This window comes from Urocitellus parryii, chromosome 3 (genome assembly GCF_045843805.1).
Source record: "Urocitellus parryii isolate mUroPar1 chromosome 3, mUroPar1.hap1, whole genome shotgun sequence".
Lineage (NCBI taxonomy): Eukaryota > Metazoa > Chordata > Mammalia > Rodentia > Sciuridae > Urocitellus > Urocitellus parryii.
The window spans coordinates 150775918-150797773 of record NC_135533.1 but is presented as its reverse complement, the minus strand read 5'-3'; the positions used below and the strand labels follow the sequence as shown (position 1 = coordinate 150797773).

General features: G+C 56.0%; 1 protein-coding gene across 7 annotated transcripts in view; it reads left to right on the top strand.

Moving 5' to 3' along the window:
* The first annotated feature begins 929 nt into the window (after positions 1–929).
* Positions 930–21856, top strand: part of Ssh1 (slingshot protein phosphatase 1) — a 64610-nt gene continuing 43683 nt past the window's right edge. For 6 of the 7 annotated variants that reach the window (XR_013343352.1, XR_013343350.1, XR_013343351.1 and 3 more), the window contains exons 1-2: positions 930–1068; positions 5030–5070. Coding sequence is in view for 2 of the 7 variants with exons in the window: in XM_077796135.1 (XP_077652261.1) it covers positions 1000–1068; positions 5030–5070 (110 nt within the window). In the remaining 5 variants the exon portion in view is untranslated. Of the gene's footprint in view, positions 1069–5029; positions 5071–6000; positions 6257–21856 lie in introns of all 7 variants that reach the window. The other variant, XM_077796132.1, reaches the window with a different exon arrangement.

The window sequence follows — 21856 nt, the reverse complement described above, 5'->3', positions numbered from 1 at the left end:
CTGCCAGAGCCATCTTTCAAGAGTGGACTTGACTCTCACCACTCCTTCCTCTTCCCCCAGCGGGGCCTGAGCCTCTGGTTGACAACCCCTTTCCTGTTTCCCGTCTTTGTGAAGGGGCTCCGCAGGGTCCCTTGCCAGCGGGCTGTCTCCTCTCCCTCCACGTGTAAGCTGGCGCACAGTCAGGCCTTGGAGCATCTCTTCCTCAGGGAAACTTTCTCCCACCCCACCCGCTTGCTCTCCAAGGATCTAGCTGGGTTTCTGGACACATAAAAGGAATCCATAGAACAAGATTAGCGAACCACTTTTTTAAAAAACGCCGCTGAGGCTCCAACCCAGGGGCTGCGGCTTGCTGGGGAAGCAGGCTACCTCGGATCTACACGGTCAACCCCAAGCAAACTCGTCTTGAAAATGCACTTAATAACCCGATGAACCCGTCAGATCTCCGACGGCGCGCAGCCAACTCCACGGCACTTTCTGTGGCACCCTCCCCGGTGGGTTCAAGAAATAGTTCACAGATGAATGAAGGAGCCCACGAATTGCTGCAAAGACTGGCTGGAGGAGCGCAGGGCGCAGGGTCCCAGGGTCCCTTTCCTGGTCCCTGCACGGCCTCTCTCCCATGCATCCTGGCTGAGCGGTCCCCAGGCCTCAGTTTCCCCACCCGGGATTGTGCCACCAGGTCCCCAGGCCAGAGCGGCGGGCGCCAGGGAGCCGCGCGGCCGCTGGGGGTTTGCGCGTCGGGGGGACGTGACCGCCCAGCCCTGGCCTCCGGCCGCGCACGCGCGCCGCCGCGCCTCCCGCCCCGCCCGCTCCCCCGCCCGCTCCCCCGCCCGCGCACGAGGCCCGGCGCGCGCCGGCGCGGGGGGCGGGGGCGGCGGACGCCGAGGGCGAGGGGCGGGCCCGGCCCGGCTCGGCCCGGCCGCCCGCGCGCGGCTCCTGCAGGCCCCGGGCCCGGCCCGGCGGCGGCGGCGGCTCCAGCTCCAGGCCTCGCGCGTCGCAGCCATGGCCCTGGTGACCCTGCAGCGCTCGCCCACGCCCAGCGCCGCCTCCTCCTCGGCCAGCAACAGCGAGGTGAGCCCCGGGTCCGCCGCCCCGGCCGGCTGGGGGCAGCGTCGTCCCGGGCCTGGGCCGCGCGTGAGGGGCGGGGGGCGACGGCGCGGAGCGCCAGTGCGGTGACCCCCCGCCCAGGGGCAGCTGTGCCGGGACCCGGTGCGCGCGAGTCGCCCGTCCTGAGATCGGTGACCCGTGGCAGCTCTAGGCCCGTTTCCCGTGTGCCTGGCTCTGTGTGTGTGAGACTGTGGGTGACTTTGGTCCTGGGCTGGGGACTGTGCAGGGGTGATGCTGTGGGAGCGAGGCCACCAGTCCTGACCGAGCAAAGGTGTGAGATCTTGAACCTGACTGCACACCTCTCAGGTCTGGCTGTCTGTGGGACAGGGACTGAGTGCCCTGCGCGCTGTGCAGCTGAGACTGGATTTTCACCTTTCATCACGCCATTTAGGGCTGGGTGTTCATGTGCCTGTGTCCCCCTGCCTCGGCCCCTCTTGGGATTTGGTGGCTGCATTCCCCGAGCTGAGGGTAGATGGCTGCACTGGGAGGGTTTTTGAGGGTATTTGTGTGCCTCGAGCTCATGTTTTGCTGACTCCTTGCTCCGGGGCAAATGGGGGAACTGGCACCCTGAGTCTGCAGGATGGGAGCCCCAGCCTCTGAGCAGGTCACTCCTCTTCAGCTTCAATCGGCTGACCCTCTGGGTCCAGTCTCCACCACCCTCCCTTAGAGAACCCTTCAAAGGCCTCTCATCCAGATTCCTCTCCATGGCAAGGCTGAGCGTCGGCCTGCAGACCGAGCTGCTGGAGGAGGAGCCCCTTACTCTCTTTAGGGAAGGCCCAGGAAGTTGTCAGGCCGGCTCTCCGTGGGGGAAGTTGACTGGCTGTGTGAGTCTCTGAGAGACGGAAGGGAGGGGACTTGGGCTGGGTCTCGCAGCCTTGTCTCCTGCGATGTAGCTTTTCAGCATGGTTTTGCTGAGATTGGCAGGAACGTGTGCAGCGAGGCTGCGAGGTTGAGCCTCCACAGCCCACTCCTCTCCAAGGGCCGCCAGTGAGTTATCTCTTGTATAGACAGAAGGTTCTAGCACTCCCCCTCTGTGAGCTGATTAGAAGCAAAGGGACAGTGGTTGCTGCTTACTGTTACTGAGAAGTTTGGCTGCCTATGGCAGCTGCTCCCCACAGAGATCTGTTCTCGTCCATCATTCCTGTTACTTCTGTCTGGCAGTTTACAAAGTACTTTACAACGCGCTTCATCTCCTGTTCTTTTCGCAAAAAGCATGTGAGCTGAGGGGAGAGCTTGGCTTCAGGAAGGGCCTCTCAGCCTGCGTTTTCTGATTCCTGAACCCCATCTAATCTATTCCTGTCTTAGACACACTTCTAGAATCTAATTTTTAGTTGAGATATGTTCACCTAACATAAATTCACCATTTTAAAGTGTACAGTTCAGTGATCTTAATATATTCACAAGATTGTGCAACCATCACCACTATAATTCCAGAACGTTTTCGTCACTAGGAAGAAACCCGTGGGCACGACCTGCGGCCTCCCCTTCCCATTCTGCCCAACCCTAGGTCTCTACTCATTGGCTTTCTCTCCATGTTTGTTCTGCACGTTTCGTGGAACTAGAATCATCCGACCTGTGGCCTGTGTGTCCGGCTTTGTTCACTTGGCCAGGGTTCCTCCATGTTGTGTGGTATTTCATTACCTTTTTTTCTTTTCGGTACCTAGCATTGAACCCAGGGGTTCAACCTCTGAACTCCATCCCTGTCTCTTTTTAGTTTTTATTTTGAAACAGGATCTCCTTGAGTGACTTAGTTAGGGCCTTACTAAGTTGCTGAGGCCGGCCTTGACCTTGCTATCCTCCTGCCTCAGCCTGCCCGGAGTCGCAGGGATCACAGGTGTGTGCTACCTCGCCCGGTTACTTCATTCCTTTTTTGTGTTTGATAACACTGTCGTACACGTGTACCACGTTTGGTTGCACATTTGTTTTCTTTCCACTAGGCCCATTTAAAATTATTATATAAAGTGTCTTTTTTTTTAAACCAAGCACCAAGGACCTAGCTGAGCAGAATAAAACTCAGCTGGATTTTATTTGACTTTAGTATATCAGCAGCCTTTTTTGCTCAATGAGGAGCAGAGGTTGGCCTGTTTTCAGGAGGGTGAGGCTGTCTTCCAGATGTGAGGCCAGAAGCCGGCTGGAAGGGAAGGCAGGTGTGTGTGGAGTTAGCAGACCCGGGTCCAGACTGGCTCTGCCTCTGGTCTGCCCTTTCTAAGGTCACTTGCCTTCTCTGTGCCTCAGGTCCTCTGAAAGGACTGGGTCACCTCTTCAAGAGCTCTGTAGCTTCTGTGGGGTAACTGACCTCACCTTGCCTTGCATCAAAGCCCCAGAGGCCGACTGAGAATTAAGTGGCTGTGAAGTCTGTACCCCCACACCCCTTTATCACTCATCAAAGGGCAGCTCCTGGGTGAGTCACGGACACCTCAGCAGCTTCCTGACACAGCTGTCTGTGGGGCTCTGAGGGAAATCACAGCCCTGAGCCCTGGAGCAACTCTCTCTCCTCAGTTTTATTTTCCCCTTTTCTTTTTCAATCTGTAGTTATCTCTTGCATGAGCTTATCTCAGGTCCTTTGTGGGAACAGGCGGAGCAGAGAGTAGATAAATCAATAGCTTTCAGGAGTGGATCATAACATTGTTATTTTTGACCAAGATTCAAGGTGACCGATTTTCATAAGCAAATTGCCAAGTGGTTTTGTGGGAGGGCGGCCAGGGTTTCTCTGCCTGGGCCCTGCTGACCCCTGGATCCCGGGGTTCTCTGTTCTGGGGGGCTCTTCACGTGCTATGCCATGCTCAGAGCTTCCCCTCCTGCACCCACTAGATGCCAGTAGCACCCTCCAACAACAACAAACGCCTCTGGACGCCACCCAGTGTCCCCTTGTGGAGAGCCTCCGGTCAGAGTGTTGTTGTGCTTCTCTGGGTTTCACTCCTCCAGTGTGGGGAAGGGACCCTGAGCGCGTGGGCGCCTCTGCATGGTGCTGAGCATCATCTCCTCACCACTTGGGATTCCGGGATCCTTGGTGTTCTCATTCTTGTTGGAACGGCCACCTCCCTGTTGGGGGTGTGTCCCCTGCTGCGCTGGGCCTTCTCCTGGCACCTGGGCCTCTGCCTCGTCCTGCCCTCGGTGGGCCTCCCTGGCCATCTAGCCTCCCCAGGGCTTCCTCCTCCATTCACTGGGTGCCTCTGTGTCTGTCCCTGGGGTGCGGAGGTGTTTGGGGGGCACGTGTGATTTCTGCTCATTTCTGGAAAACAGTAAAATAAAAATAAGTGATTGGGACTTCAGTCAGAGTGACTTTTGGAGTTCCACCTCTCAGCCTTTCGCTTTTAGAAAATATTGGGTATTACTTCCTTTCATTTATATGAATGAACCAGCAGCCTGGAACCTTCCATATGAAACATTTAAGTCTTTTTGAGAACCAGCAAGAGCGTCTCAGGCCCACGAACGGCCAGCTGCCTGGCGCCCTCCACGGTCCAAGACTTGCCTGGAACGGATTGCTTAAATGCTCTTCCTCTCAGGGCTGTCACAGGGTTGGCAGAGGAAGTGGATTCCATTAAACACGGCCCCTTCCCTTTAAGAGAAAAAACAAACAACAGCAAAAACAAAAATGAAATGAAATAACCCCGGGTGAGATCTAGAGCAAGTCTGAAGAGCACTGAGGGCTGAAGGACTGCCAGGTGGGAACGGTCCCTGGGCTCAGCCCTCCAGGCCGTGGGTGGCAGGAGGGTTGGCCTACAGTTAAAAATCTGGAAATCCCTCCCTGGGAATCACCAGGGGAACAGCAGACCAGGCTGGCCAGGAAAGGGCAGGGCTGTTTCAAGTGGCCAGGTTTCCTGGACATCTTTATCTCTCCGACACCAGGGCAGAGGGCCGGGCCTGCTGTCTGAGGTTGTTGACAGTGCTGTCTGGCTGTGACATTCTCTTTCTTTCTCCCTAGTTGGAGGCTGGCAGCGATGAAGACCGAAAGTTAAACCTCAGGTAAGGAGGCCTTTCGTTTCTGTTGTTCAGTCTTTCTTCCAAACAGGTTTGGGACACTTTTGTTCCCTTCTTAAAGAGAAAACCTCAGAAAAAAATACACCAAGTTTTTTTTAGTGCTTTTACAATTATTCATAAAGCATACGTAAATATAAAAGTACTGCTTTTAAAATCTCCAGGCATGGAGATATGGTCCTGTGACCATCCCAGCTGTTGTGGAGGCTGAGGCAGGAGGATCACAAGTTTGAGGCCAGTTTGAACAATATAGTGAGACCCTGTTTCAGAAAACAAACACAAAGCTGGGGCCTGGGTAGTGGCTCAGCGGTAGAGCGTTTGCCTAGCACGTTCAAGCCCTGGGTTCAAGCCTCAGCACCATATAAAACAATAAATAAATGAAATAAAGGTATTGTGGCCAACTACAACTAAAAAATGAATATTAAAAAAATTAAAATAAAAAGCTGGGCGCAGTGGCACATGCCTGTAATCCCAGTGGCTCAGGAGGCTGAGAATCGAGAGTTCAAAGCCAATCTCAGCAAAATAGTGAGGCCTTTAGTAACTTAGTAAGACCCTGTCTCTAAATAAAATACAAAATAGGGCTGGGCATGTGGCTCCGGTGACCAAGTGCCCCTGAATGCAGTTCTCAGTATCCCCAAACAGAAAAATTATGTATGTTTAACTGTAAACACCTTTGGTGGGGGAGGGGGTGTCGTTGGAACTGGAGCCCAGGCCCCTGAGCATTCTGAGCCATGCTCTTCCCCTGACCGTACCCAGCCCTGCACACACCTTTGATGATACACAATAGCATTTGGAAAAAGAAGGAAAATAATCACCATTACTCTATCAGCTCAGCATTACCGTTGTGCACTGTTTTATGTACTTTCTTGCAGATTTTTCCTCTGATGTTTCGTTTTGTTTTGTGTTTTGTTTTTGCAGTGCTGGGGATTGAATCCAGGAGTGCTCTTACCACTGAGCTGCAACCCCAGCCCTTTTTATATTTTGAGACAGGGTCTCATCAAGTTGCTAAGGCTGGCTTCCCACTTGTGATCCTCCTGCCTCAGCCTCCCAAGTTGCTGGGACTCCAGCTGTGTGCCACCACATCTGGCTTTTCCTCTTTTTTTTTTTAAGAAAACAATTATTTTAATATGCCCTCTTTTTTTTCATACTATTTTTGATAAGGTAGCCTTTTGAGGTAAGCACAGCACTCATTTGAAACAGATATTTAGACCCTAAGTTAACAGTTAACTTGAGTTTTTTTTTTTTGTGTGTGTGTGTGTGCTATCTGTGCTCATTAAAAAAAAAAATCCCTTAAGATATCATCCTCACTTACCAATGATATTTTTTTTTTTTTTGGGGGGAGGGGGTACTGGGGATAGAACTCAGGGGCACTCGACCACTGAGCTATATCCCCAGCCCTATTTTGTATTTTATTTAGAGACAGGGTTTCCCTAGTTGCTTAGGGCCTCGCTGTTGCTGAGGCTGGCTTTGAACTTGTGATCCTCCTGCCTCAGCTTCCTGAGCCGTTTTGTTGTTGCTTTTGCCAAAAATTAAGGTCTTCTCTCTGTTGTTGTTTTTGCTTTGTTTTGTTTTGTTTCCTTTTTCCAGTACTAGGATCAAACGCAGAGGCACTGAGCTACATCCCCAGCCCTTCCTTTTTATTTTTTATTTCGAGACAGGGTTTTGCTAAATTGTTAGACTGGCCTCAAACTTGCAGTCCTCCTGCCTCTGCCTCCGGAGTAGGTGGGATTAACAGGAGTGCACCTTTGTGTCCAGCAAGCCCTTCTCTTTAGGAATTTTTTGGTTCACAGAGGATTCAGCATTTTATTATATAATGTATTTCTTTGTACCAAGGAGCCAGTCTTGAAATTAGACCTTGGAAATGTTTAAAGAAAAAAAAAGTAAACACTGTCAGGGATATGGTTCATTAAAGACGAATGTCAGTTTTATCTTGTGAGGAGGGAGAACGTTAATTGGAAAAGGAAATCAGTCTACAGAAATGACAGTCAACAGTTCATCCCTGAGAATGGGTATGCTCCTGGTTAACCACCCAGGGGGACGTGGTAGGGACCTGGTGTCCAGGGGTTGAGTCCAGGAAGGGGGACGCTCACTCTGACTGTGGCACGTGCCATCTGTCAAGATTCCCTGGTAGAAACAGCGGCCTGCAGAACCCAGGAGCTGGGTCCCTGCTCACTGTAGTGTTAGGCTCAGCCCAGGGCAGATGGGCTTCTGAACCCTGGGGATCTGGGTCGGTCGGGGGTTCCCAGGCTGGAAACAGCTGCATTCCGTGGGGGCTGGGCCTGGAGACTGGCCCCTGTGCGGGGGGGGGGGGGGGGGGGGGGGGGGGGAACAGGAAGTGAAGGCGGGTGGTGAGGAGGAGGATGGGAGAGGGGCTGCTGGGGCTGCTGCCACCGAGGGCGGGGTCTCCGACTGCCCCTGGGCCCCTCCCCTGCCCCCTCTCCCCCTCTTGTTCAGGAGATGACCTTGAGCTGCCACCTAGACCTCCCTGGGGGTCCTGTTAGCTGCCTGTGCGGTGTTTTACATTGTTTGGAGTTAAGAACTGTAAGTGGTGTGGGTGACATGGAGAGGTCTATGTGGCCCTTTCTCAGTAGGAAGGAGCCCCTTCCTCTGCTTTATGAAAGCCCGGGAGTTATCCTCAAAACCCCCCTGGACGGGGGCTGGGGATGTGGCTCAAGCGGTAGCGCGCTCGCCTGGCATGCGTGCAGCCCGGGTTCGATCCTCAGCACCACATACCAACAAAGATGTTGTGTCCGCCGAGAACTAAAAAATAAATACTAACAATTAAAAAAGAAATTAAAAAAAAAAAACCCTGGAGGGGCTTCTCCCAGGGGGAGGCGAGACAGTGTGGTCAGAGGTGGTCACAGTGACACTTCTGTTGCTTCTGGCCCTGCGTGTACCCTCCCTCATCACCTTTCTGTTGACCAGTTCAGTTGTCCTGTTCATTTGGCCCTCTTGGACCTGAACTTGAGGGAACATGGCTGAGAGCGCCCAGGTCCCAGGTAGCCCCGGGTTCCAGTCCCTCTAGCCCTGAGGCCCCCTTCCTGCACACAGCAGGTTCTGCATGCCATGATGACCATGGGATGGGGCGGCCCCTCCTCTCAGTTTTGCCAGCTCACCCCCAGCCCCACCTTTCAGGCCAAGGTCGCCTCCTGCCTGGGGGTCCTCCCAGCCCCCAGACCCTCCTCTGTCCCTTTAACCTTTGACTGAAACTCTCAGGCCGCCCTCATTTGCATTCTCAGGCCCTGTCAGCCTGTCTGGGGGAGAGGTCAGGGGTGGCCAGCTGTTTCTGTTTGCCTGGGGCCAGGGGAGTCAGGGCAGCAGATTCTCTGCCTCCGGTGATCCTGGAGGGACTCCACTGCTGTTTAGCTTCTGGGGTGTGGCCGGAGACCCAGGGCATCGGGGTTCCTCTCTCCTCTTTCCTTCCCTCTGTGTGTCCTAGAGTCAGTGCCCTGTCCCTGAGTCTCCATCCTGGGATGTAACCAACTGTGTATTTACAATATTCAAGAATATTTTCTGCCGTGTTCCCTGAACAATGTGGTGGAGCTTTTGCATTGCGTCCCCGTTGCCTTGGGGACCTAAGTGCCCAGGTTGTGTGGGGTGATACGCCTTTTATATCTGGGATGGAGCGTCTGCAGTTTGCGGTGTCCTTAGGGTGTCCTGGAACCAGTGCCTGTGGGTACCAAGGGACACCTGTAGTGGTCACATCTCTCGGTGCATCTGAGGAGTCACTGGCTCAACCCTGGGCAGCCGCTGCTGAATCCCAGGGACTGGGTCTTCTGGGCGCGCCTGCCTCCTCTTCTTGATCCCTCTATCTCCCCTGTTGTGTCGCTGGGCCACCCGTCACCCCCCTGGTGGAACCCCTGTGAGCCTGTGTCCCCCCCCTCGGGTCCCACTTCTCTCTGTGCCCCCCATCCTCTTGACCTCGCTCTTTGGGGTCTGACAGGGCTGTTCGTGCTCCCTGCCCTGCTCTACCCAGGCCACCTGCCTCCTTTTCCAGCGCCTCTTTTCCTGATGGCGGCCAGAGGTGCTCTCAGGTGTGTCCGGCTTCCCTCAGAAGCAGGCAGCCCAGTTTCCATCCTGCCTCCTGGTGCAGGTGTGTGTGTCCCGTCGCAGGGGTGACAGCGCTCTGCTTGCACACAGCATTTACTGGTTGGGAGCCATGGACTTTGGACCCTGCAGTTCACTCCAGGCAGAGGGGAGAGTGGGCGCAGCCACCAGGCCTGTGTCTGGCTCTGCCCTGTGCCAGCCGCGGAGTCCCTCTGCCCTGGCTCTGGTCTGGGAACAGAGGTAGCGCTGCTCCAGCTCCGGGTGCTGGCACCTCTGTGAAACTCCCCCAGAGAGTACGGTGCCTCTGGGCTCATTTGTTCCGTTGGGTCCTGTGTCTCCATAGTGTTCGTTCCCAGCGTGGAAGAATCAGCGGGCTACCTCCCTGCTGGCCACCTCCCTGCTGGGGCTGCATCGGGTCCTGAGAGGGCCACCTCTGGATGCTCTGGCTGGGAGCCGGCTGCTTCCGTGCCAGGCGCGTCCCCACAAGATGTGGTCAGGGATGCGCACGGCACGGAGTCAGCACCAGGACCTGACAGCTCCTCTGCAGGCCTTCTGGGAAGTGTCTCAGGAACTGACCCTCTCGTGCCGGGAAGGTGATGATGTGGCAGTAGAGCGCGGCCCCCCTCCGTGCCCTGCTTTCTGCCTGGGCAGATGGCTGCGGCCCCTCACGGGACCCTGTTGGACGCAGCGCTCCTCCACTGTGGGGTCGGCTGTGGGAGCGGGCGAGCAGATGGCCCTGCTGGCAGCAGCTCCTGGCTCCCTTGGTGCCCCAGGAGCCGGCTTGGCTTGGCACGAGATGTAAGTGGTTGTATGCCAGGCAGGGCACTGGGAGGCGATGGGCTGTGTTGTCCCAGAGTGTGGGCTGCAGCGAATAGTTGTCTTCTTTTTTTTTTCAATACTTATTTTTTAGTTGGACAGACACCTTATTTCACTTATGTATCTTTACGTGGTGCTGAGGATGGACCCAGGGCCTCCCTGTGCTAGGTGAGTGCTCTCCTGCCCAGCCCAGCCCAGCCCATGAGTCCAGCGCAGCCCATGATTGGGTGTTTTTCTTTAATCTCTTGTTTCCAAATCACGGACATGAGAGTCGCGGAGTCCTGTGGTCCTCTTTTTGGCTTGTCCTGGCAGACGTGGGTCTCGTGGTGAGCTGGGGTGTCCAGTTTTGCTTGGTTTCGATGGAGGACTTCGATCCCTCCTGCACCTCGCTCTACACTTCTCCCGTTTTGGTCGCGACCCAGAGCTCCTCGGGGATCCCCGTTCTCCTCACAGCCTGGGAGTGTGGTCGTCAGGGCCGGGTGGGGTCGACGTCCTCAGCAGACCCCACTTCCCTCTCCTTGAGCACCCCTGGTCACCTGCATCCCCGGGTTCTGCTCTGCTCTGTGTGGGGGTCATGACCCCTGTTGTTTTCTGTCCAGTTAAGTCCTCCCTGTGGAGCCCCGACACCGGGTTCTGCATCCTGTGCTGGAGGTCTGTCACCTAATGCCACCGTACAAGTTACCACAAACTTAACAGTTAAGACAACACGTGTCTGTTGGGCTGGGGGTGGCGCTCAGTGGCAGAGCACCTACCTTGCATGGGGGAGGCCCTGGGTTCCATCCCTAAACCAAGAATGCCGGTGCACGGGTGTCATCTTGAAGTTGCCACGGGTCAGGACCTGGGCCCGTTCAGCTGGTCCTCTGCTGGGCTCTCCTAGGCTGCGTTCGGGTGTTGGCTGGGCTGGGTGCCATCTGCAGCTCGGGCTCTCCTTCAGGCTCCTGCGGTTCTGGGTCAGACCCATGTTCTTGCAGCTGTAGAGGTCGGGGTAGTCCAGGCCAACAGGAGCGGCCCTGCTCGTCCCTGATCACGTCCACACCCCAGGTGGGGGCTCACCCAGGGCTGCCCCGGGCAGAGTTTGCCTGCCTGCGAGCCCGTGTGCAAGAGCCTGGCTCAAAGTAAAAACGACAGAGGGCTCGGATGCAGCTCAGTGGCAGAGTGCCCTGGGTCCGTCCTGGGTCCCCCTCACCCCCAGAAAAGAGAGAGAGGACACATAAGCAAGGGGATTTCAGTGCCCCATGTAGGGAGGTGCCGAGATGGACAGCGATGCCCAGCAGTCCTGGGGAGGGAGCCCAGGAGCCCCCGCACCCACAGGCTGCTCCTGCTCTGGGCCCGGGCATCTCCTGGACTTGCCCCACTTGAATGTGGTGCCCTGGGGTGTCACCTTCAGTGACCTTTACACCGACTGGCTTTTCCTAGGCTTTGGCTTTGGGAAATGATGGGTCTGTGTTTGTCCCTGGCCTGTCCTTTGTCACCTTGTCTAGGGTACTCTGTGACCTTGGGCAGGCTTCGTTTCAAAAGGCCAAATAGGAGCTCAGGGTGCAGCTGAGTGTTAGAGCCCTGGCCCCGCCTGGCCCCTGGCTCCATCCCCAGCACCACACACACGCACACACACACACACACGCACACACACACACACACACACACGTGCACATCCCCAGCACCCCCACCCCACCCATACACACTCGCACAGGCACATCCCCAGCAACCCCCCCACACACAGGCACACGCACGAGCATGCACCCCGCCCCCCATAATGGCCAGAATAGCGTGCCCCTGTAGGGCTGCCATCAGAATCCAAAGCTCCAGCGACACGAACCTCTTCCCATCATAAACATTCAGCAGATGCTTCCTCCTGTCCCTCCTCGGGCGAAGCTTCTGGGAGAAGGGACTAACTATCCCTCCACCCTCCCTCAGCAGGTTCTGGGATGGCCCTGAGGTGTGTCCCTCGTCCTTGGCAGCAAGCTGAGGTGAAGGGAGGAACTTGGTCTTAGACCAGGCGGGGCGGCCAGAGCCAGCCTAAGGGCAGCACCTTCCTCGCCTCCAGCCACCGCCCTGGCCCTGGCCCAGCCGTGGCTGCCCGAGTGGACTCGTCTGTGTTTGGTTTTGCACCGTGCAGCTGACCAGGGTCCTGGACCGTGTCCAGGAGTCGGGGGACAGAGGGCTTCCTGCCATCTCCCTCTGTGCTTTGGTGATGGAAGCGCTCAGAGATCAGTGTCCATCGCCTCTGACCTAATCTGCCTGCCCTGGGGCCACTGTCGCCACATGGTTATTGAGCTCCTACTGTGTACCAAGCCATGCAGTGTTGGAGCAGCCGGGGACACCACAGTGGGTAGGCCACGACTCCTTCCCACGCTGGCTTTCTGCCGGAACCCGGCCGTCAGTGGGGTGAGGAAGAGCGTCGCCTGCTCCTCCCCGTCCCCCCGTGGGGTTCTGCACCCCATCTGTGCACAAGTCCCATAAGGGGGTTTTAAAAACAGTCCTTCCCAGTCTCAGGACACGATGACCAAGCCCCCCAAGGCACAGCCTGCTTTCACAGAGCAGTAAGTGGTGCAGCCTCGACTCTAAAACCAGACTCTGCCCGAGATCTCCGGGTGTCTCTGGCTGTTCTCACTCGTCTCTCACCAGGCGGCAGGACGGGGCTCCGCAGGGCTCTCCCCTGCTCCCGCCAGGCGCTCAGGACCAGTCAGAGCTGCGTGCTCTCTGCAGGTCCTGCCCCCCACCCCCTCGTCCACCTGGAGCTCCTGTGGGACTGGCAGACACTGGGTGTGAAAGGTGTTCACGGGTGACTCTTGGTGCAGGCTCTGGGTTGGGACCTTGTGCACTGGCTCCTGCTTCATACCCGACGAGCAGGTGACATGGGGACTTCCCCAGCTTAGGCAGCTGCTGCTCAGAGACCAGAGAACCCGGAGCTGCTGCCGGACAGGCCTCTGCCCAGGACCTGCGTCCTCTGCTGCACTCTCCGCAGAAGACCTGCAGGGCCGTGGGCTGTGTGTGCCTTGCTGGCACCACCCCTGGGTCCTCACAGGTCACCCCGGGGTCCCCATTGGTCACCTCTGGGTCCCCCTTGGCTCCACCTTTTTTTTTCTTCTTTTTTGGTACCAGGGATTGAACTTGGGGGCACTGGACCACTGAGCCACGTCCCCGCCCTATTTAGTATCTTTTTAGAGACAGGGTCTGGCTGGGTTGCTGACCCCTCCTTGCTGTCGCTAAGGCTGCTTTGAACTCGCCATCCTCCTGCCTCAGCCTCCTGAGCCGCTGGGCTCACAGGCCTGAGCCACGGGCCTGGCTTGGCTCCACTGGTGAACTTCCGGGAGTCTTGGGGAGCACAGACTCGCGAAGCCCTGGCCGCCACACCACGGGGCTGTTCTTGCAGATGGGATTCCCAGCAGCCCGTTGGATCACTTGGTTTTTAAATCAGAATTTGCCTTTAGTATTAATATTTTTCTAAATTGGAGAACTCGGAGTGGGGACAAATGAGGACGGAGACGTGAAGACTTGATCTGATTCTGTCAGAGCTTCATCAAACTTGTTCAAGTTGACTTACACTGAATTTTGCTCGGATCTAGTAGATTTTATTAAACTTTTTAAATCCCAGTACCTAGACTGCTAAGGAATACCACTGGGCCCTGGTCTCATACTTTCTGAACTCTTAGCATCCCTTTCACAGGTGACAATGGTCCCACTAATCATCCTTCTGGCAATGGGGCAAATCTGTGAGAGGGAGTCACCAAACTCAGGTCCTGTGTTGAGACATGTTGTCTGCTGTGCGTCTTCAGGCAGGTCACTTCACCTCTCTGGGTCCCTGTTTGTTGTGTAAAGTAGAAAGACAAATTAGTTTATGGTTTCCAAATCCAGAAGTGAGAGTCCTCAGACCCACCAATCAGCAATCTAGTTTTGTGTTTATATTAGTCTTCCAATCATGCCTGTAGGTATGTGGCAGATTGTCAAGAATTATATTCCCATGATGAAAGCAAAGTCAAACAAAGTCGTTACTTTATTTATTTGTTACTTTGAACTCAGGGTCCCTTCACCACTGAGCTACATCCCTAGTCCTTTTAATTTTTTGACAGAGTCTTACCAAGTTGCTGAAGCTGACCTCCAACTGAGATCCTCGCCAGGTCTCTGGGGTCACAGGCGTGAACCACTATGCCTGGCTCACCAGCCCCTTTTTAAATTTTATTTTGAGACAGGGTCTTGCTAAGTCTCTGAGGCTGGCTTGAACTTGTGGGCCTCCCGCCTCCACTTCCCAAGTAGCTGAGATCACTGGCCAGCCGGCCCGAGGCTCTTTTTAAATAGACTCTGTTTTAAGAAGGCAGTTAGGCGGCGCTGCTGGCCAGTGCTCCCCTGCTCCTGCTCCCGGCAGGGCTGGGCTGGGCAGGGCAGGGCAGGGCAGGGCTGGGCAGGGCAGGGCAGGGCAGGGCAGGGCTGGGCAGGGCAGGGCAGGGCAGGGCAGGGCAGGGCTGGGCAGGGCAGGGCAGGGCTGGGCAGGGCAGGGCTGGGCAGGGCTGGGCAGGGCAGGGCAGGGCAGGGCAGGGCTGGGCAGGCCAGGAGTTCTCCTGGGTGTTCACCCAACCTAGCCCTGGGGGCCGTGGGAGGGCCTGTGGGTGTGGTCTGCAGAGCCCAGAAGTTACTTGGCACGTCCCAGGCCCCTCAGGCCCACCCAAGCCGGGCTGTGCTGCCTGCTGCAGGGGGGAGTCTGGGGGTGACTTTCACATCTGGGTCGCAGCCACTGGGTTCTTGGCTGCCTGTGCCGCAGTGGGACTCCATGGGGACTCCGTAGGGACTCACAGGCAGCCCAGGGCGCTGAGGGGTCTCGGGTGAAGCAGCCTGGTGAGGGGGAGGGTTTGTTTAGTTATTTGCTGTATTCATCAGGGGCCGGGCCAGCGTGGGCTTAGTGCCTGCCCTGCATTCCTGCTGAGTGCTGGGGATTCTCTGTTGAACCCCATCCCCACCCCCAGGGTCACTCGCAGGCTGTGCCCACTGTAGCCTTTCCAAAGAGAGTTGAAACAGTAGAGAGAAGAGTGGAATTTAACTGGGACATGGAGAGAGTAAGGAGATAAGGGAAAGTCAGGAGAAGGGTCACATGTGGAATGTGTGGTTTAATGTGGTAGTTATTACAGTTTGGCTACAAGCCTTACTTTGAGCTTCCTAGTAGGCAGAGCAAAGAGAGAAACAAGATCAGTTGCTATAAAAACCGCAAGAAACAAACAGCAACAGGACCCCAGCAGGCGAGTTCCTCTGTAGAGCTCTTTCTGGTTGATGCTGTGATGCTCATAGGAGCCCCCGAGTGGAGGCTGAGCAAGGCAGGTTGTCATCAGTGTGGCCTGAGGCCCACAGGAGAGCCGAGGCTGCGTGCCCATGCCACCAGTTAACCTGGTGATTTGTGGTCTTGAGAGGTGAGGTCAGCAGCAGCGCTCCGTGCCAAGGCTGCAGGCCGCCTGAACTTGTGAGCAGGATGCTGAGTCACGTCCTGCCAGACCGAAGCCTCCCAGCTCCATGTGCCTCCACAATGGGAGGCCCACTGCTCCCACCTTGTGGTCTCTGAGCAGGAAGAGACTGCACGTGGGAGGCCCTCAACAGGGAGACCACGAGGAGCCAGCAGAGCCCAGCTGCCCACTGCTCTGTGCACAAAGCAAGGCCACTGCCCAGCAGAGGGCAGGAGGCGCAGGCGGCGGGGGCGCTGGCTGGTGAGGGTCAGGGAGGAGGCGGGGCCAGGAGCTGTGCCAGTGACAGATGGGCCGTGGGCCAGGGTGGGGTGCTTGCCTGGTGTGTCCCATCCCCAGCACTGGGGGGAGGGGGCAGTGACCTACCAACATAGAAAAATGACACTTGTGGTGGTTTACCAAAGTCCCATTAAGTTAGATTTTTAAAAATCACATTTTAAAACTTGAAATCATTTCAAACTCGCACAAAAGTTGCTCAGGACCTCCTTTGGTAGTGAAGGGATGCAGCTCGGGGGTGCTGGGTGCGCTCTGCTGTCCTGTCCCAGGGCTGCAGTCGGGAGCCCCCGCAGCTGTCTCTGACCCCCAACCCTCCGGCCCAAGACCCTGGTTAGTCGTGGGAGCCTGAGGAGTGTCTGTGGCTCCTCCTGCGGAGATTCGGGAGAGCCGGTGGGGGAGCTTCGTCCTGTCCTGTGCAGACCACGGCAGGGCTTTGGGTGCTGCTCCACTGTGTAGTTACTCTTTAAGAAGATTTGCGGGGTGGGAGGTACCAAGGATTGAACCTAGGGGCACTCGGCCACTGAGCCCCTCCCCAGCCCTATTTTGCACTTTATTTAGAGACAGGGTCTCTCTGAGTTGCTTAGGCCTCGCTGTTGCTGAGGCTGGCTTTGAACTCATCATCCTCCTGCCTCAGCCTCCAGAGCTGCTGGGAGGACAGGTGTGTGCCACTGCTAAGAAGTATTTCTTGAGAATGTGCCTTGAATCATGTCGTGCCCCGCCCTCCGCAGCGCACTCTGCCTGGTGTGTGTGTCTGTATTCGGCCGTGATCATCTGTGCGATACCTTATTGACCTTGATGTCTTGGTTTGGCCAGTGGGGTCTCCTTCAAGCTGCTGTCCATGGTCCTCCTAACCCTACACCAGTCTGTCAGCAGCCCTGCTTTCTGAGACCTGGGTCTCAGCTCTCCTTCTGCCCCTCCGTCCCACCTCTGGGCACAGTCACTCCTCCAGGGAGCCCTGGTCACTTCCAGTGGAGAATGGCATTCAGGATGGACGTGGCCGTGAGGGGTGCCTTGGGTGCGCTGCCCAGGTCTTCCCACCAGGCCGGCCCCGAGTGGGCAAGGACTGTGTCCACAGCCCCCTTGACCTTGTTATCTGTAAATGTGTCGAAAACCCTGGTCTGGGGGTGTCTTCCATTCTGGTGTCACCCTCCAGGTCATTCTGATTTTCTCTCTCCATATTTAAGATGCCCCTTGTCCTGTAATATGCACAGTGTGGTCAGCGAGTGCCCCGTCTCTCCAGGTGGGTGCCCCTCACCTGGCTCAGCATCGGCAGACCCCAGCTCAGGTGCAGCTCCACTCCGCCCCACCCGATGGCTCCAGGTCTGAATGGTCTTTGACCCTGTTTTCCCAGGGTGTCACTTCAGCAGAAAAACAGTGCTGACGAGCAGAGATGCCAAAGCTGGAGTCCTGCTGCCCTCTCCTGCTTCTCTGCTCCGTGACCCCGGGCAAGTGACTTGACCTCTCTGAGCCTGTTTCCCTGTGTGAAATACTCAGAGAGAGACACTGAGGACTCAGTGAGTTAGTATACAGAATGCATTTAGTGGGATGCTCAACAAAGTGCCCATCATCAGCATATAATTATTGAGCACCCACTGTCTTCTGGGCACCAAGAGGGGTGCTGTTTGAAGGGCTTGGTTCCCACAGTACGTGACCCCAGGTGGCAGTGACTCCTCATGGCCCCGCATTCAGCAGGGAGGCTTTGTCCTTGGCTGCTTTCTGCCCCGTGTCGCTGCTCAGAGATGACCAAGGCGAGTTAGTCACCGAGCGCTCTGAGGCTGCAAGGGGCGGCTCGGCCAGTTGTGTGCCAGCATTTGCTCTGAATCTGCGTGTGTCGGGCACAGAGGGACAATTAAAAGTCGGGTGTGTTCTGGCCCCCACGTCCCACTGTGACACTGAAGTAAGCTGGAAGCCAGTGTCCACCAGCAGTCCCAGTGATCAAGGGGGCTGTGGCAGGAGAGTCACAAGTTCAAGTCCAGCCTCAGCAAATTAGTAAGACCCTGTCTCAAGGACAAAAGGGCTGGGGTGTGGCCCCAGGGTCATGTGCGCCTGGCGAGTTCACCCCCGTGAGTGCGCAGCTCCACAGAAGGCTAGGGAATGCATTTGGCAATCAGGCATCTTGGGTTCCTGTCACTTTCTAAGTGTATGACCTTGGACAAGTGACTGAACTCAGTTTTCTCACCTGCAAAATGAGAAAAGATGAAGAAGGTGCTGAAGGGGATGAGCCATGGCTGGCAGCGGGGGAGGCAGGAGGGCAGGCAGTGCAGTGGGCAATGCGGTGGGCAGGCGCAGGGCAGAGCCCGAGCAGCTTGGAGGCTGAGAGAGGGCGGGGCCACAGAGGAGGATGCTCAGTAGGAAGCACGTTTTTTGGTGGGGGGCGGCTCTGGGGATCCATCCCAGGGCGCTCAAGCTCTGAGCCACATCCCCTGCCCTTTGCTAGGCTGACCTCGGGCCTGTGATCCCCTGCCTCAGCCTCACAGCAGCTGGGATCACTGTGTGTCCACCTGCCTGGCGAGAAAGCAGTTCTGACTTGGCTGCGAGTACCTTGAGCCGGGCCTGGACCATCAGGTGAATGAGTCTAGTTGACCGGGTGTGACGGCGAGTGTGGCCACTGCGGAAAGTTGGCACAGAAGTCCAGACTCTGTAGATATCATATTGTGGAAAGTTCTGGGGCTGAGAAAGAATGCACTGGAAAAGGTGAGAGCTGTGCAGAGTGGGCTCGAGGCCCAGGAGGCCCCGTCCTGGTTCCCATCAGGCTGAGACTCCGGGGCTGCCGTGTCCCCTGCCGAAGCTGCTCACCCCACGCGGCTGATTAAAGTCAAATTTAAGTTAATTAATCAACAAAACCCACTCCTTGGTCACAGGAGGACCACATTTCAGGTTCCCGTAGGCTCCTGTGGCTAGTGCAGAGAGAAGTCATGCACATCCTCAGGGACAGCTCTGTCCTGCAGGGCTTCTCTGAGCGCAGGGCAGTGTGCCTGGGCATGACTCGCAGGGTGAGGAGGGCCCAAAGTTGGTGGACGCCGAGGCTGGGAAGGAAGGGGCACCTAGAAGAGTTGCGTCTCCTGACTAATGGACCTGGGCTGAGGCTGCATACCAAAGAAAGGCTGAGGACCTGGGCCGTTCTTGGAATTCTTGCATTGCTGCAAGGACATTTCTTGGCATGCCTGTTTCTGTCTGGCTCAAGAGACTTCGCTGCCCTAGCGCCTCCTGCACAGCGCAGCCTGGTGCCTCTGCCCCGCCCCGGCTCGCAGTGCACCAGGAGGACCTCCCAGCTCTGGCTTGGCGGGCCTGGGGGTCTTGGGGTCACCAAAGAACTCTCCTAAGGGTTCTGGAGCCAAGTCAGGGCCCATCATCTGCTGTCTCGTTTATGGAGACTCAAAAGTCCTGCTTTGTGGACTTGCTGGTAGTTTCAGCCGCCTGCTCCCACCCACTGGTGGGAAGGGGAGCCGTGGCTGGCTCAGAATGCCTCTCGCTGTCTGAAATGCTTCTGGACATTCCTTCTCTCTGAGAAGCCCACGCCGGAAGGCCCCGGCAGCAGACACTGTCACGAGCCCTGCCAGCATTGCCTGCCCGGGACCCCTTTCCCCAAGCCTCGTGCCCGCTGAGCTGGAATTGCCCTCTTCCGGTGTTCTGTGTCTTGGGGAACAATTTGGGAGCTCCAGTTGACAGGTGTGTCCCGAGAGCCACTTGTTTTCTTCCTCTGCAGAGTGGTGTTTGGAACAAGGCCCTGCCTGACCGCAGTGGGAGGCCTGAGATCAGAAAGCAGGACCTTGCTACCACTTGGGGCAGGATGAGGGAGGACCCTTTGGGAGAGTAATGGAAAGAATTTTCCATTCCATCTGCAGCTTTTAGTGAGTCTCTCTCAACAGCTTCGCCAGTCTCCTTTACATCTTTATGAACCTCACCTTGTTGGGAGGGGCTTCTAAGCTGTCTAATCACAGCCCGCGGAGGTTTGAGGCCACTCTGTGTCCATCACCTTCACTGGCTGCTGCGGTTGCTGCAGGTCAGACAGTTCTGCCATCTGCCCTGGGGACTCAGCAGGAAGGACATTGAACTTGGAGCTTCTTAATCTGGTTTTGCCCCTAGAAACCATCTAACCACTGACAAGTCATTTATCTTATCTGAGTCTTGATTCTTTCATCAGAAGAATGGAATTGTAAGAATTAAGTGAAAAAATGCAGGGGCAGGCTCTCTGAACTACAAAGCACCATTCACATTGGAGCTGTTACTTACTTATTTAAAAGGGTACCAGGCGGCAGGGGCTGCGACTTGTTATGCTGACAGATTGATGGCCCGGCCACAAGCCCAGGGCTTGGCTCTTAGCTTTGCACATTCCGCAGCTTGACTTTGTGAATTCACACGGGGATGATCAAGTTCTGAGAAGCCAGTTTGGCAAACCAGGCTTACGAGGAACCGACGGATAAAGCAGAATTTATAAGTTCACATTACGAACCTACGTGGGGCCTTTTGCGACAAGGGCCAAATCCTCCCTCTGGTCACGGTGAGGCGCGTGGAGCAGATTCTGTGGACTCTCCCATCCCTTTCTCCCTGTTGCGTGTTCCTGGAGGCCAGGCTCACCTCGGCACTCCTGGGAAGACTCCCTGACCCCGGGTGCCCATGCCGTCTCCAAGTTCCTGCCCTGTCCTGTCTCACCCTGCTCCTCCAGGGCAGCCACCCTGTCTGGCTGTTGCCGAATCCCTGGGGTTAGCGCTCAGTAGACACCTGTGATCTGAACCAGGCCTCCAGAACCACCTCCTCACAATTGTTGGCACCCTTTTTGGTAGTGACAACTTTACATTGGCTCCTTTTTTCCCTTGAATGACCATCAGGTCCCCTTAGCTTGCGGTGCAGAGTGTGATTGAGGGTTAATTCTATCCATGGAAAAGTAACTCAGTTAGTTTTAAGTACTTCTGCCACTTTGGGACACTTGACAGAGCCTGGACCATGGGCTTAGAGCCTCTGATTTTTGTGAGATACAGAATTAAGAAACCCTGAAATCATGTCACTAAGCAGCTTCCTGTTTCCTTGTGCATAAATCAGTGTGGAGATGCCTGTGCTGTCTGCCTAGAGTCCCCTGAGGCTCCCCAGCATCCCTCGCCAGAGTGCTTTGTCAACAGCAGAGCTTACGAGAGGCCTGCCCTGCTGTCGCGGTCCTCGTCTCATGTCATCGTGAGGCCTGGCCCTTTAGAGAACAGGAACATCTGTGACCGCAGTATTGGGTTGGAGGTGGGCATGTGCAGGGACCAGCTGACCGTTGCTGCTTCTGAGGTCTGGGCCCTGGCATGGGCTCCCTTCACTGCATCTCACCGTACCACCCCTTCTGCAAGGATCCTGCATTTCTGTGGGTGACTGCTTGGACTTAGGCTCTCCACGGTGGAAAGTGCCCCTCCAGTCATGAGGAGAGACTCCAGGTCCTGGAGCCCGGGAGGACAGAGCAGAGACCTGGGGCCAACACCTTTGGGGGTCCAGGGCGGTCTACAAACAGGTTTGCATTCTGAGGAGGGACTTTAACTGATGGGTCTAAATTGAGCAGGCACGAGTTCCAGGCGGTCACGCTGTGACTGAGAGAACATCACTGTGGCGTATCTGCACGTCCACTCAGCCAGAGGAGCAGCAGGGCCCATCAGCAGGCTGCGGCTCGCTCCTCTCACCAGGAGGCAGAGTTCGAGATCGACCACCCAGAGGGCAGGGAGGACTGGAAGCTGTCCCAAGGGTGACTGGGCCTGAGCCCCTCCTAATTTGAGAAAGTCCAGCCTAGAGTCATAGTGGATGCCAAGGCAACGTAACATGTAAGAATTCGCTACCGTGGTGATTGACTGAGCTTTTTTGCTTTTCCCAATAAAAATGTAGGAATGTTTTAATTTATATACTACAGTGAATCAATGTGAAGTCAGAATTCACAATTGCCCGATCCTAAAAATTCCAAGCATCCTCCTCAGAATGCTTGGTTTCTGTGTGGACTTGGATGTCCAGCGTATGTGGTTTGTCTCACTGTGCTGCAGAGTTTAGAGTTCTGCTGGAACATTCCCCAGGTCCAGGGCAGAATCTGTCTCTTTACCCGTTTCTCCAGTGACAGCAGCATTGTCACCTCTTACAACATGTAGGCGAGTACCACTCGTCCTGCTCCCTGCGAAGAGCTGGGTAGTTGTTCGTGGCTTTCATCCAAAATCAAATTAATGGTCTGGTGGAAT